Here is a 14659-nt window from a genome sequence, read left to right as displayed (position 1 = left end):
CCTGTGCAGTAGGACCAAGTTATTTTTTCAGGGGTCCCTGTGCTGGAAAAGGCCCATGTTTTTCCCTACATGTGCACTTGAACAGATAATTGATATAATCCTAGCAAAGGCAGATAAACTAGCATCATACAACCAATAATCTGTGTGAGGGCTGGGGCACACCAAGAGCTGTTCTGAGAGTTTATAAAAAGCGCTTTTGAAAAGCGCTTGGCTAATGTATTTCAATGGGATAGTGCACTCCAGAGCGATTCTTTTTTTTCCCACAAAACGCAAACTTGGGTCCTGCAGCATTTTTGCTGATTTCTGAGGTGATTCAGCCTCAATGTTAAGTATAGGAAAGTGGAAAATCGCTCTGAAAAGCGCTAGTTCAGAGCGATTTTCCAAGCGTTTTTGTTACAGAAGCTGTTCAGTTACAGCTCTACTGTAACAAAATATAAAAACCGCTACACCAAAACGCTCCAAAAAATGCTAGGCATGCTTAGAAAATCGCTAGGCACATGTCTAGAATCGCCTTAAAAAAAAAATCACTTCGAAAAGCGCTAAGCAATTGCTTTTACGCTAGGGATTTTTTTGGTGTGCACTGGCCCTGAGGTGGAAAAAAAGGACAAATCACCATGACATCATTGCAATTTCAAAATAGTCATTAGCATAAACAGTCAGAGTGGGGGTTAAAATGGTGCCACACGTTTACAACATTATCTGTTCCGTTGCAAAGGTTTTCAAATGAAATTCTACCTATTTAAAGGAAAACTTACCCTCACAATTAAAATCCATTTGATCAGCGATAATCCGAACCCGCAGATTGCTCCATAGCGTCCAGCAATTGTATTAGTAATGCAAAACGATAAACAGAACCCAATCCAGTTGAAAATGAAGGCCACTAAGGAAAAACAAAGATTGGGTTTATTAGTTTTAGTGATGCAAAGGCTTAATTAAGACCATGGCACAGATACTAATACTGCACAACAAATGATCCTCAAATTGAAAAACTTTTTGAACACATGAAACTGCAAAACATCTGGTGAAGCACTGATAAAGGTTTGTAATAATTTTCGGAAAAAAAAAATAAAAAAAAATTACTAAGGCTAGGTTCACACTACATTGGTTCCCAATGTAGATTGTCAAATCAGCAGGACTGTGGAGTCCTTTTGGAAGTAATTTTGGGTACCTAGAATCAGTTTCAATAAACTGAGTAGTCAGATGATTTTTGAACCAAATTCATAGCCTTGGTAAGAATTAGACTAAGGAGTCGGAGAGTCGGAGCAATATTGGGTACCTGAAATCAAAGGTTTCATAAACTGAGGAGTCTGATGATTTTTGTACCAACTCCACAGGCCTGCAAAGCAGACCTGATGTATGTTTCACTGAGTCCACACATTATTTTGTGCTGTACGTTGTAATGAATCTCATATATACTATGTCATCTATGACCAAAGGTAGAAGAAAAAGAGGAAGACCAAAAGCAACTTGGAGAAGAACTATGGAGGAGGAAATAAAGAATGTGAGGACATCAAGGACCAAGATGGGCAAGATCACTCAGGACAAGAAGCAGTGGAAAGCATTTATCGAGGCCCTTTGCTCCAGGGAGAGACATAGGAATGAAGTCAAGTAAGTTAAAGGGAACATGAAGTGAAAGGGATATGGAGGCTGCCATATTTATTTACTTTTAAACAATGCCAGTTGCCTGGTTATTCTGCAGATCTCTATGGATGCAGTATCACACACCTGAAAAAAAAGCACACAGCTAATATCGTCAGATTGTTGGCAGAAACACCTGATCTGCATGCTTGTTCAGATACTATGGCTAAAAGTATTAGGCTGGGTTTCCACTAGCGGCACTTCCTGGTCTGCGTGTACGCAAACAAATCCCAGAAGCCATGCCATGCACGGCTAGGGATTCACTGCCTCCCGCACAAAAACTGATGACAACGTCGGCTGAATTTCTAGGGCAAGCGATCGGCTGGCGGCACCATTATTTCCTATGGCAGAATTTCCCTGCGTGATTAACAAGCGGGGCAACTGCAGATTTGGCTTTCCGGGCTAGTGGAAACAGGCCCTTAGATGCAGATGCTCAGCAGGACTACCAGGCAAATGGAACTGCTTAAAAGGAAATAAATATGGCAGTCTCCATATGCCGCTCACTTCAGGTTTCCTTTAAGTTTATATATTTTAAGTGCAATCCGTCTTGCAGAAGAACTGTACCCACTGGAGCTCATTACATGCTTTACATCTACCTGAAACTTGCAATGAGAAAGGCCAGGGAGGGAGCGGCCTGTGGACTACAGCAAGTAAACAAGTAGACTCAGAAACCAAAAGGGAACAACAAATAGGCAGAGATATCGGTCAGCATTATCTTCATCCTCATCAACTATTTTATATAGAACATTTTCAAATTGGTGTTACTTTTGGAAGGTATGAAACCGAGCATAATAACTGCTGTGGCGTAACTGGGCTGTTTATTGTAAAGCGGACTTTGGTACTGTTTAATTATAGTGTGAAATAAAACCTTAATTTATTGAAGCAGACTTGAAACAAGAAATAAAGAGAGTTCTTCAGTTCAAGCCTAAATCTAGATAATTAACGAGTAAATGACAGTCAAGAAGTCATTTGCTCAAGCTCACAAAGAAAGGAGAAGATTGCCACTTGAGAAAGAAAAGTGGTTAAAATGTTCTTAGCTTTTGCTCAATAGGTCAGGGTACACATACAGCCCTGGCAACTAATTAGATTAACAGCGTTCACAATGCCCTTTCTCTGGAAGCCAACAACTGCAATTAAAAGACTGTGCCACTAGAGGGTAGCTGAACACTTCACACAAGCACACAACTTACTAGAGAGGCTCCCTAAACTACACAGCACGTTTTCCCATTTAATACAGGGCAGTTGTATTCCATGATGCTCCACTGATATATGAGGAATCCTAAAGTGAGAGAGATATGGAGGCTAAAATGTATTTATTTTTACACAATGCAAATTGCCTATCTATCCTGTTGATCCTCTACATGTATGCAGATAAGATGTTTGACTGAAGTTTGACTGGATTTGCTGCATGTTTGTTCCAGGTATGGTATTCAGAAATAACGTATGCATGAAAGGTTAGCAGGATTGTATAAAAGGAAATAAATAGGACAGTCTCTATATCCCTCTCAATTCTGGTGTCCTTGAGGCCCCTTTCACACAAGTACTGAAAACCTGCATTGTGTTGCCCAGTCTTACCACAGGGTGCTGCGAGTCCAATGGAAGCAACGGCAAACGCATACATTAAATGTAAAGCAATTTTAAACATTTTTTTTTAAAAAAAGAAACCTGGATTTGTGTGTCTTTCCAACCGTGTCACACCCAAGTGTGTCCGACTTCTCTACTTCCATAGAACAACAGTGGATTCCTTTGTTTTCCTTTGTGTAAACTGTATAACCTGTAATCCTGAATAAGCTCCATAGGTTGAAGCAGACAAAATTATTTTTACGTATCAGAAACTACACAACGTTCCAAATTATTATGCAAAGTATATTTTTTTCTGATTGTTCTGAATAGTTGATGCAAGTGGAAGTCAGCATTATTTTGAGTCATCAATCAGAGTATAATTTGAATGTTACTGAACAAACGTAATGATAACGGTATACTTAATGAGACTCTAAAGTCTCTTTTTTTTTTACCTTATTTTTTCATAAAATCCTCTTTAGCATTAATGCTCAAGTGGAATTGCCGCATCCCCGTGGCAGATGAGTGATTTATTAGTGAGAAATAGACCTGCTAAGTTCCACGACTTTGCAGTTTGCAGATTATGCTGCCCTAGAAAGGCAGAGCTTTGAGCTGTAGCTCTGCCTCTTTGCAATCAATCTTCGCAGATCTCCGCCTCCTCTCCGCCCCTCTTAGTGAAAGAAGACTGAGAGGGGAGGGGAAAGGCGATCCGCATAGATTGTAAACCTCTGCCTCTTCAAGGAAGTATAGCCCTGCAAGCCCGGGATCTTTGCAGGGCTATATCTTAGTAATAAACCTGTCATCTGCCACGGGGATGCAGCGATTCAACTTGGGCATTAATGATGAAGAGGATTGTGTAACAAAATCAGGTAAAAAAAGAGACTTTAGAGCCTCTTTAACAAAAATAAACTAAAAATGCACTGTTCCAAATTATTACGCACAACAGAGTTTCAAAACATTTAATAGGTCGTAAAGAACTGAAAATAGTCATTTGTTGAATTTACAGCATTAGAAGGTCATATTTACTGTAATAAAAAGCTATTTCAAATCAAAAACGCCTTAACAGGTCAAGTTTCATAATAACATAGGTCCCCTTATTTGATAGCAGTTACACAATTCTTGCATCCATTGAATTTCTTTGCATGATGTCAGAATAGCCTCCCAGAGCTGCTGTTGGGATGTAAACTGCCTCCCACTGTTATAGATGTTTTGTTTGAGGTTGCTCCAAAAGTTCTCAATAGGAATGCGATCAGGGGAGGATGGGGGCCACACCATGATTTTCTCTCCTTTTATAACAATAGCAGCCCTTGGCGCAAAGGTAATCCTTGCAGCATGAGATAGTACATTGTCATGCATGAAGATGATTTTATTACGGAAAATATGGTTCTTTTTGTAGATAGGAAGAAAGTGGTCAGTCAGAAACTCCACACTTTTCAGAAGTCATTTTCACACCTTCAAGGACCCTAAAGCGAGTTCCCTTCCCCTGATTCCAGCACAAAACATTACTCCGCCACCACTTTGCTGACATTGCAGCCTTGTTGGGATGTGGTGGCTGTTAAAGGGAACCTTAACTGAGAGGGATCCTTTAACCAACCACACACCACTCCATCCATCTGGACCATAAAGGAGTTGCACGTCACGTATCTGTAAACAAGACTGTTTTAAAATTAGTCTTCTTGTAGTAATGCAGCCATTTATGTGTGTGAGCTTAGGTTAGGAGTGGTTGAATAGAAGGTTTATGCACTGAAATCCTATGGAGAATCCTGCACTTGGATGTTCGTGGGAGTCCGGAGGCACCAGCAGCTTCAAAATATGTGTTTTATGCTTTCTAATAGCATTTTAGCAGCTGTTCTCTTAATCTGATGTATCTGTTTGGCAGAACCTTTCCTCATGTTGCTATTATCTGCACAAACCTGTGTGCTCTGAGTCGGCCACAAATCTTTTAACGATTATGATGCTTAGGTTTTTGTGAAATATAAAGGTTTTCATACCTTGTCCAAGGCATTCAACTATTTCACACTTCATCAGCAGAAAGATTATTTTTCTTTTTCATATTGCTTGAAACTGGTGGTCTGCTTAATAATGTGGAACACCCTTTTGTAGTAGTTTTTCCTTTAATCAGGCTCGCCAAGCAATCCGAGATTAATTTCAGTGGTCAAAAGAGCTCCAATACTATCCATGAGTTTAATTGAAAAACAAAATATTTAATCTTTATGACACTTTAATACAACTTGCATAATAATTTGGAACGCAGTGTAGGCACTATAACAGCTGCCCTAACACTACAAGAAAAAAAAAAAACATGGAAAAAAAGGGTGACCTGATCCTCTTTAGGGATTTCAACATTTCATATTAAAATAATGTACTTTCTTATCTCCAGCCTTCTTGTTACGTATACATATATACTGGATGAGCAGTTGTTTTGCAAGGTACATCAGTTCCACTGAATGTTAATAAATAATCCTTCTGACATGGGAGTTGTATGACAGCAAGGACTTTCCCCTGTAAACAAATAAGGTAAGAGGTGAACTGCTCTGGTGGATACATCTGAAGGGGAATGTATGGTGTTTACCATATTAGTTTTATACATTGTTTTTAGTGCAAAAAATGAAAAGATAAAACATTGTTTTATCAGAAATCCTACAAATAAACAGTCCATCTTGTTTTATCAGCAGAGGATTGTGCTGCTTTAGGGCTGGTTCAAACTGCATGAGACTTCTGGCCTGAAGTTGTGCTTAAAATACTCTAGGAAAATGCTAGGATAATGTAACTAAAGGGGTCCATTAACAATACAATATTTTCCTCAGATGCGGTCACTCAATCAGATTTGCAGGACTGTATGAAGTTAGAAGGTAATTATCAATTGTTCCCATAAACAGATTGATTAGGATGCCTTCTCTCTTCAGAAATGGAAAATGCAACTTTACAAATGGCAAAATTCTGTATTCCAATCAACCACGGAATCATTTCATGTCGATTTTCTCCACTTGCTTTGTAGTTTTCTGTACAATTCAATCGTAATCTGAGGAAAATATTGTACCATTAATGGGCACCTTAACATTGCTCTCAATGAGGTGACAAGCCTGGCGCTGGACAACTTTACTAAAAATCCTGCTGCACGTATTTAGGTGGCGCCAGGTAATAATTTTGCCTGCTCCGTGTAAGTCAATAGAAAATGGATGCTAGAGCCAGTAATATCACTTGCAATAGCCAGTCATTTCAGAAGATGGGAGCAGATGCAGAAGATGCGAACCAGTCCATTCATTTTTTCAATGATTTATAAAGTGCCAACATATGCCATGGTGCTGTACAAAGTAAGAAAAACACACATGGGGTACATAATGATACAGACAATGATATACACCAAATATAGACACTGGTACAAAATACAGAATTGGTAATTACAGTGAGGAATTTAACATGATAAATAAAATGTATAACAGAGTGCAAGCTAACAAAGAATAACAAATGCAAGACACAAAAGGGTGAGATCCCTGCCCTTGTGAGATTACAATCTAAAGGAATATGGGGGGGGGGGGGGCAACCATCAATTAACATGAACAGACTGAATGCAGTAATGCAGGTAACGCACTGACAGATTATTATAAGGCCTCTTTCAGGCTGACAGCAAAAGGTCACGTTAGCCAATTGCCAAGAGTAAGCACCACCAACTGAATGGGTACGATTGTAACAATACACATGTCAGCAGCTGACATGCGCTTACTGTCTGGTAAAAAAAAATAAAAAAAATGCCCCATGTGTAGCAGGTGGTCGCTGCTGCAGGAGACAATCGCCAGTGCTGGACTCTTGCAACTTTCAGATCACAGATGTTATTTGATTCGGTGTTGGCGCTTACTGAAGGAAATGTGCAGTAAAGAGCTGTGACATTTGACTGATATGTTTCAACTTGTCATGTGCACTAAATATCACATTTTTACTTTATTTCAACCTGATTGGCTGTTTGAAATACCACATAGTGAAGCCTCAGTAAGCCACTTGCACTGCTGGCACATTCTCTGATCTTCCAGATAGATCTCCCAGTGTGTGACCGGAATTATTGATATAATAAACAAGCCTAACATTTCAAGAACAAAGTCTGCAGAGATGGCAATAGATAACTAGACCCCAGCATACTTGTTGGAATCTGTGTATAGTAGAGTTGCTTTAGAAATAATATGCAAGTCAATGGCAGATTGCATCAGATAGGTGTTCTTCCTCAACAGGGGGGACCCTATCATATGTAGGTGGATACAGAACTGTGTGATATTTACTGCTAATCTGATAGAAGAGCAACATGGAGGTGCCCGTTTCTCTGAAAAACACTCATTCCTGTTCGCAATGCACATTATCTGGCTATATAAATATTATAGAATCACATTAGGACGAGGTCTGTAAAGAAAGAATGTCAGATTACCTAACCACCATATTTATTCCAAGGTAGGTGAGTGTGGTGGGATATAGGTTACAATTTTTTTTACTTTTTTCGATTTGACCATTTGGATTCTTTTTTTTTTTTTTTTTTTTTTAGCCCAAATAAAAAATGAGACTTATGAAACCAATGTACCACACACACATGACAAAAAACGATTGAATAAAACAAATTAGATTGAAAGTAAAATTATTGTGGATTGTGAGAACCTCAGTATACGATCCTGCCTCTGTGCTGCCCGCTCTTGTCCCGACTAGTTTCGGCTGCTGCAGTCATCAGGGGATAAACGTTTATCCCCTGATGACGGCAGCAGCCGAAACTAGTCGGAACAAGAGCGGACAGCACGGAGGAAGGATCGTATACTGAGGTTCTAGTACCACATTGGGTGGAAAGCGCTACATGCCTGGGGAGGGTCCTAAGTGGATTAGGACCCTCTAGAAGTAAGTCTTTACCTCATATCTCCTGTTATGCCCTTTTTTATCCAGAAATAAATGAACTTTACATTATCCACTGAGAGCATCCCTGTTTGCTTTATCTGCACCTTGAGTGCATACAGGTAGTGGAGTGGAGATATACACATCTAAAGAAGAATATACCTGCGCTGTGAACAACTACTATAGCATTGATCACTTGGATATTAGGAGTTATCCTAAAGGCCCATACAGACGTCGGATTTTTCCGAACGTCGGGCGGATCGCTCAAACTCAGTCTTATCACGCGAACGACAGTCTGTACACACGCCCGATTTTGCGTGCCGACAACTGAACGACAGGACGTTCAAACGACCCGTCGTTCGGAAAAATCCAATGTCTGTATGGGCCTTTACATGGCTGCAACCTTATTCATCATATTGAAGTGGGGCGCCACAGCTTTTTACCTTACATACAGATGTCCTTGATGATTTCTCATACAGATGTCCCTGATTTCTCATACAGATGTCCCTGATGCTTTCTCATGGGAAAGGGGGTATCGACTACTGATTGGGATAAAGTTCAATCCTTAAGGGTTTACGCATACTTAAAAGTTTGTGTTTCTTGCGCATTTTCTGGCACAAAACTGTGCACATTCAGGCATGCTAACACACAATTATGGTATTTAATTAAAAAAATGTTCCCCGCCGTGCCATAGCATACTACCACAATGTACAGCAAACACGTGCACATTGATATGAAGGTCTATGTACCTTCATATTAACATGAAAATCCCACACCATCTGTAGAGCATCAAAGCTGACTGCACTACACATAGTGAGCACAAGCCCTACCTGTGTTCATCTTGGTAACCATTTGATTCATGCAGAATTGGCCTGTCCAGGGTATGGAGTGTTTGGAAGTAACCCCACTCCTTCCACATACCTTAGATCTCACTTTTTGTGGAGCTAGTAGCATGCTTGAGGTGACCCAGTGGGAAATCTCTGTGGACTTCCCTGATGCTCATTTTTACACCTGCCCAAGTGAATATATAAGTAAACGAATGCGTAAAATCATTATACCTATCACTGTGTGTACATTAATTAATAAAAAATACCTCAATTCATAGGATGGAGGACCACCATCTGGATAGAGCACCGAAGAGCCTGGGCCCCACTAGAGATTGTCAATCAATCAAAATTGCTAGCGTTTTTGAGATCCATTTTGCCAGTAAAAAAACCCAGAGCATTTTCCCGAGAGAATTCATGGAATGAGATTTTGGCCCCAGCATTCCCTGAATGATATTGCTTGGAAAATGCTGCAGGCACCGTGATTGGGATTCCGGAAAATGGTAAATTGTTCCTACAGTTACACTAGTGAAGTGCTTTTTGAATCGCCGGCGATCCCTAGGAAGCACACTGAAAACGCTCTAGTGAGCCCCAGGCATGTCCAAATAGCTGCTGTTAACATACATAAGAAATACTGTAATTACAATTAAAGCTTTCATTATGACACAGGGATATTAGTTCATCACAGCATCAGCTATCCCTTTCAGGTTAGACATCTTCTGGATTACACATAATTCATGTGAATGACTTAATGAAATAGAGCATCTTTGCATTAAAGGGAACACTTGACCAGTTTAACGGTGAAGGCCTGCAGTTTCTTCCTCGCGGATTACATTTAACCGGATCATTTATTCCGCAAAACAAGAGCTGGCGTGAGAGTCCTAGTGAGACTTTTCAAGCATTCGCCTTTGCTCCACTGAAGTGTTAGTAAAACTGAGGCAAACCACTGTTTAATGGAAAGTAATGCGCTTTCCCCCCTTTGAGAGTAAAACAAAAGCAATTTTAATGTCCTTAGAAAAGTAGATGTAAATCCAGCCCTACTTAGGAGGATTATCATCTCTGATGCCTATAAGGCATGCAAAACCTGAAAGAAACAAACAACCAACCATCTTCACATTAAATTAAAAAAAGAAGAGCACAAGGTGAGAGAAATGACTCCATTTCCCTTCTCGCTTTAGCAATAACAACTTCACTGTTTCGTGCCATTTACAACTTGCTTATTGAAAAATTTACAAGTTCAGCATTCTGCTTTAAAGGAGTTATCAGCCAAAAAAAGCCTCCCCCTGATCTACTTACCCGGGGCTTTCTCCAGCCCCTTGCATCCGACATGACCCATGCCGCAGCTCCCCTCCCAGCTGCCGGCCTGGGGTCCCCACCGGTGCAAAGGCCGACCTAGATGTCGTCCCGTACTGCGCCTGCGCGAGCACTGCTGTCAATCAAGTCCACGTTATCCAGAGCGTACTGTGCAGGCGCAGTAGTTCTGCACCTGCAAAGACCACGTCAGACAATGTAGACTTTATTGACTGCTGTGCTCACACAGGTGCAGTAGAGGACTACCTCTAGGATGGCCTCTGCAACGCCAGGGTCGCGGCATGGGACAACTTATGGTATAATGAATTGTATGTGTAGTATTTTCAGTTACATAGCTTTTTTTTATTTTTTTATAACATTGCTTCATACTGTCACAGTTGCAGTGTTAAAACCACACTGTCTTCTAAGCTATAAAACAAAGCAGAAGTAATGACCCTTTGAACCTTCCTGCAGTAAAACCTTATCTCAAGCTGTCTCTCACTGTTTAAGTGCTTCAGAAAACACATCAATCCAGTGGGTCAAATAGCTCAGAGAAGCTATTTTGCATAGAGAGCAAATGAAGCAGGAGACTCTTCTTTGCTTCCAATATTCTATTTCTTACCTGTACTACACATGCAATTCATTATCTCATAAGTTTATTTTCCGTTCAGGTTTTCTTTAATTATTGACAATTTGACAGTATAAGTTGCTTTGCCAGGAAATCCATTATGCCACACATGGGTTGCCGCTGCTCCATGTAGTCTACAAACCCAGCTGCTGCATGTCCAGTAGAACAGTTGGAAACACAGGTGCGGACCATATTATGGTTAATACTGTGAAATCAGTCCAGTCATCCTGGGGCCAAAGTAACTACTGAGAGTTATCAAAACAACCCAGAGAGGGAAAGGCATTTCAATTTTGGCTTAAAGTGGAACTTGACCTTTATTGCGAAAAAGAGACACTTAAAGGACACCTGAAGTGAGAGACACATTGAGGCTGCCATATTTATTTCCTTTCAAACAATACCAGTTGCCTGGCAGTGCTGCTGATCTTTCATGCATCAGTAGTGTCTGAATCAAACACCTGAAACAAGCATGCGGTAAGTCAAGTCAAACTTCAGTTGAAAAAAACAGGTCTGCATTCTGGTTTAGGGTCTATGGCTGAAACTATCACAGGCAGAGGATCTGCAGGACAACTAGGCAATATGCACTGTATTTAAGGTAATAAATATGGCAGCCTTCTCACTTCTGGTGTCCTTTAAGTTAACTAGCTAATGACCGCCTAATGCCAATTGGCATCAAGTCCTGTAGCCGGCTAATGCAGGAGATCGCGCGCAGGCTGTACGTGCATCTCCTGCTTGGGGGGGTGGAGCTCCGCCCCACCTTCAATCTTCCAGCAGCGATCGCCGCTCGGGAGACTGTTAGACGGTGAAACCGCTGTCTTTCTACTAAGTACAGCGCTGCGATCTGCAGCAGCGCTGTACTGGGGACAGCCGTGTAACACAGCTATCCCCAGTCACACAGGAGAGCGAACGGCTCTCATAGGCTGAAGCGTATGACAGCTGATCGCCATGATTGCCTGGCTGGGGGGAGGAAGGGGTTTTAAAAAAAACTAAATAAATAGTAAAAAGTATTTAAAAAAAACAAACAAACATTTATTTAAAAAAAATACACTGGGGGGGAGGGAATGGGGTGGGGTGATCAGACCCCACCAACAGAGAGCTCTGTTGGTGGGGAGGAAACGGGGGGGGGGGGGAAATCGCTAGTGTGCTGTGTTGTTCGGCTCTGCAGCTTGGCCTTAAAGATGCAGTGGCCAATTTAGCCTGGTCTTTGGGGGGGGGGGGGGGGGTTAGCACTGCGGTCCTCAAGGAAGTTAAACTCTACACATTGCTAGCATTGACTCCAAAGGTGACTTTGATTCTGGGCACAATCACCCAGCCCCTACACCATGATATGAACAGTCTGCTAACTTACAAGTGTGCATGTTGTTGCCTGTCAAGTAGTGCAGGTGTGAAAAAACTGATATGACCATGTGCAGCCCATGCAGGAAAAGGAAATACCTAAAATTCCATGATAAAAAATATGTTTCGGCTTATGGTCAGTGTTGGAAATTGACAGCTGCCTGTAACTTGAAATGGAATTGTCATTTTTAATAACATGCAATTCCAAAGTCATTCATGTAGCACTGATAGAGGTTTGTAGCAAACAGTTTCTTTAAGGCCTCTTATACCCTGCGCCGCACCCCATTACTATTCCCCAGGCATCCCCGCTGCAAGGGCCATGTAAATCTATGGAGTCTTGCACACTTTCAAGCGATGCGAAGAACCAGAAGTATCCAAATCACCTCAAAAGCTGTAGTGCGTTACCGAATGATGTGTGCCTACTGCACGGACTATGGAGTAATGTAATTACACCACAAAAGATAAGCCACAAAACATAAATCCACACCATGGACATACCAAATACTGTAACTCAGAAGAGAAAAAAGATTCCATATAGCGGACAATCAAGCAAAAAGATCACTCATTATGGTAAATAGAACAATCTTTATGAATCGGGGACATGTCCCATAAAAACAATTAAAACCAAAAACAGCGCCGATCAGCGGGCATGATTGTAAATGTAAATACATAGCCATAAACAATATACATCAGTACCAATTAATACAGGGCAAACATGCAAAGGAATCAGTAGAGAAGTAACTAACTGTGTATCCAAAATGCTCAAGTTGCAAATAACTGCCGAGTCATGTATATAAACCAACCACGACGGCCATCATAGACCCCTGAGCTGAGCAGACCAGAAATCAATCATAACCCCTCTGCTTGTAAACAATGTGGGAAACCCGCACTACTTACCCCAGTGCCCCCAAGATGTCCGCCGCTGTCCCTCACCAGTTCCGCAAAAATCAATGCCTCTTCAGAGGATGCGATGGCTATGTATTTACATCCACTATCATGCCCGCTGTTCGGCGCAGTTTTTGGTTTTAAATTGTTTTTATAGGGCATGTCCCCAATTAAGAAAGATTGCTCTATTTACCGTACCATAATAAGTGATCTTTTTGCTTGATTATCCGCTATACAGAATCCTTTTTATACCTCTCTTCTGAGTTACAGTATGCAGTAATGCAAGTCAATGGGCAATGCAGTAAGTGTGCACGATGGGATCGTATGTATGTCACTGGGATTCCTATAGGTACGCGCATGCACGGCGCGTGCATGCTCGTACCTATGGGAATCCCAGTGACATACTTCCTGCCCAGCAGGGAGTATGTCACTAGCCGGGGGCGGGCCTATGTATATGACCCTGTCGCTGCACCGAGAAGATACTGGACATTTTCTTACACTTTATGCGCATCCTTTAAATGTATGTATAATTTAAGTATTCAAATGGCAAATTTCTGAAAATATTCTGTCTCTATGCATTTGTTCTGCATGTCGCATGAATAGTACACTTTTTCTCCTGAACACTTTCATTATTTTTATTTTGTCGAGCGGTTTCAATAATTTGAACATTTTCAGCTAAACAAAGCAAATAAAAGAAAACTGCAGAAATCACACATTGTGAAATTGTCTGTGCCTGAATGTGCCCTGAGTAATTTCCTTACATGTAAAATAAAAGCGCTAACACTGTTCAATAAAGTGAAATGTGTACCTGTATGGCTCCGCAGAGACAAGCGCCACAATTCCCTTCCTTATTACCATCTACAGCAAACAGTTTATTTACCTAAAAACATACAGCTCATGCTATTTATAGCTGCCTAGTGTATGGGCCAAAAGCAATGTCACATTGGCAGAAGGCTTATTTGTATATTGTCAGTGTACAATGCATCTATTGTTCCCGCACAAAACAGGAGTTCAGCTGCAAAACTTAACCTGTCAGATTGGATCAAATCCATGGATGCCAAACAAGCAAATAACCAGCATGCCTGATCTCAAGCCCATGTTACTTAGTAAAACTTTACTTTACAAACTTCAAATGAATCAACAGGGAACATGTTGGTGCGAGAAGCTATGTCTGCAGACTGCAAAGGTGGGTCTGCCTAATAGTTGTAGCACCTACTAATAGCTCGTACTATTGTCTCTACCTGATGGAAAGAAGACTGTTCACCTTGAAGTCTAATAATGACAAACAAATAAAGCTGAAACTACTTCACAGCATCATATGACTACCTTCAGCCCAGGCCAATTCACAAGAACGGTCGTACATCCGTCGTAAATCCTGCAGTTTACCATCGTTTGCGCAAATGCTGCATTGTTGTCCCTATTTTTCCTGTCTTTTCAGCAGACAGGTTGCTTCCAGGGTCGCTTACCGCCACGTCTCCTTGTAACCCTGCGTGCGCTAATAGGTTTTCTGCATGCTTGCAGAAAAGCATTAAAAAAAGCCCCGGTGAACCAACCCTAAAACAGCCAAATGTGGGAGAAAAGTAAGGGCTCTTTCATGCAGGCAGCTGAAGGTGGTGAATTCACTGCCAGCTAGCTGCTC

General features: G+C 41.2%; 1 protein-coding gene across 2 annotated transcripts in view; it reads right to left on the bottom strand.

The window, feature by feature from the left end:
• The window catches only part of NDFIP2 (Nedd4 family interacting protein 2), a 165229-nt gene that overhangs the window by 69162 nt on the left and 81408 nt on the right, over positions 1-14659 (bottom strand). For both annotated transcript variants that reach the window (XM_068267906.1, XM_068267905.1), the window contains one exon: positions 756-880. In XM_068267906.1, coding sequence (XP_068124007.1) covers positions 756-880 — 125 coding nt within the window. The remainder of the gene's footprint in view (positions 1-755; positions 881-14659) is intronic.

Source organism: Hyperolius riggenbachi, chromosome 2 (assembly GCF_040937935.1).
Source record: "Hyperolius riggenbachi isolate aHypRig1 chromosome 2, aHypRig1.pri, whole genome shotgun sequence".
Taxonomy (NCBI): domain Eukaryota; kingdom Metazoa; phylum Chordata; class Amphibia; order Anura; family Hyperoliidae; genus Hyperolius; species Hyperolius riggenbachi.
The sequence above is the reverse complement of the archived record's forward strand: the minus strand, read 5'-3'. Positions and strand labels throughout refer to the sequence as shown.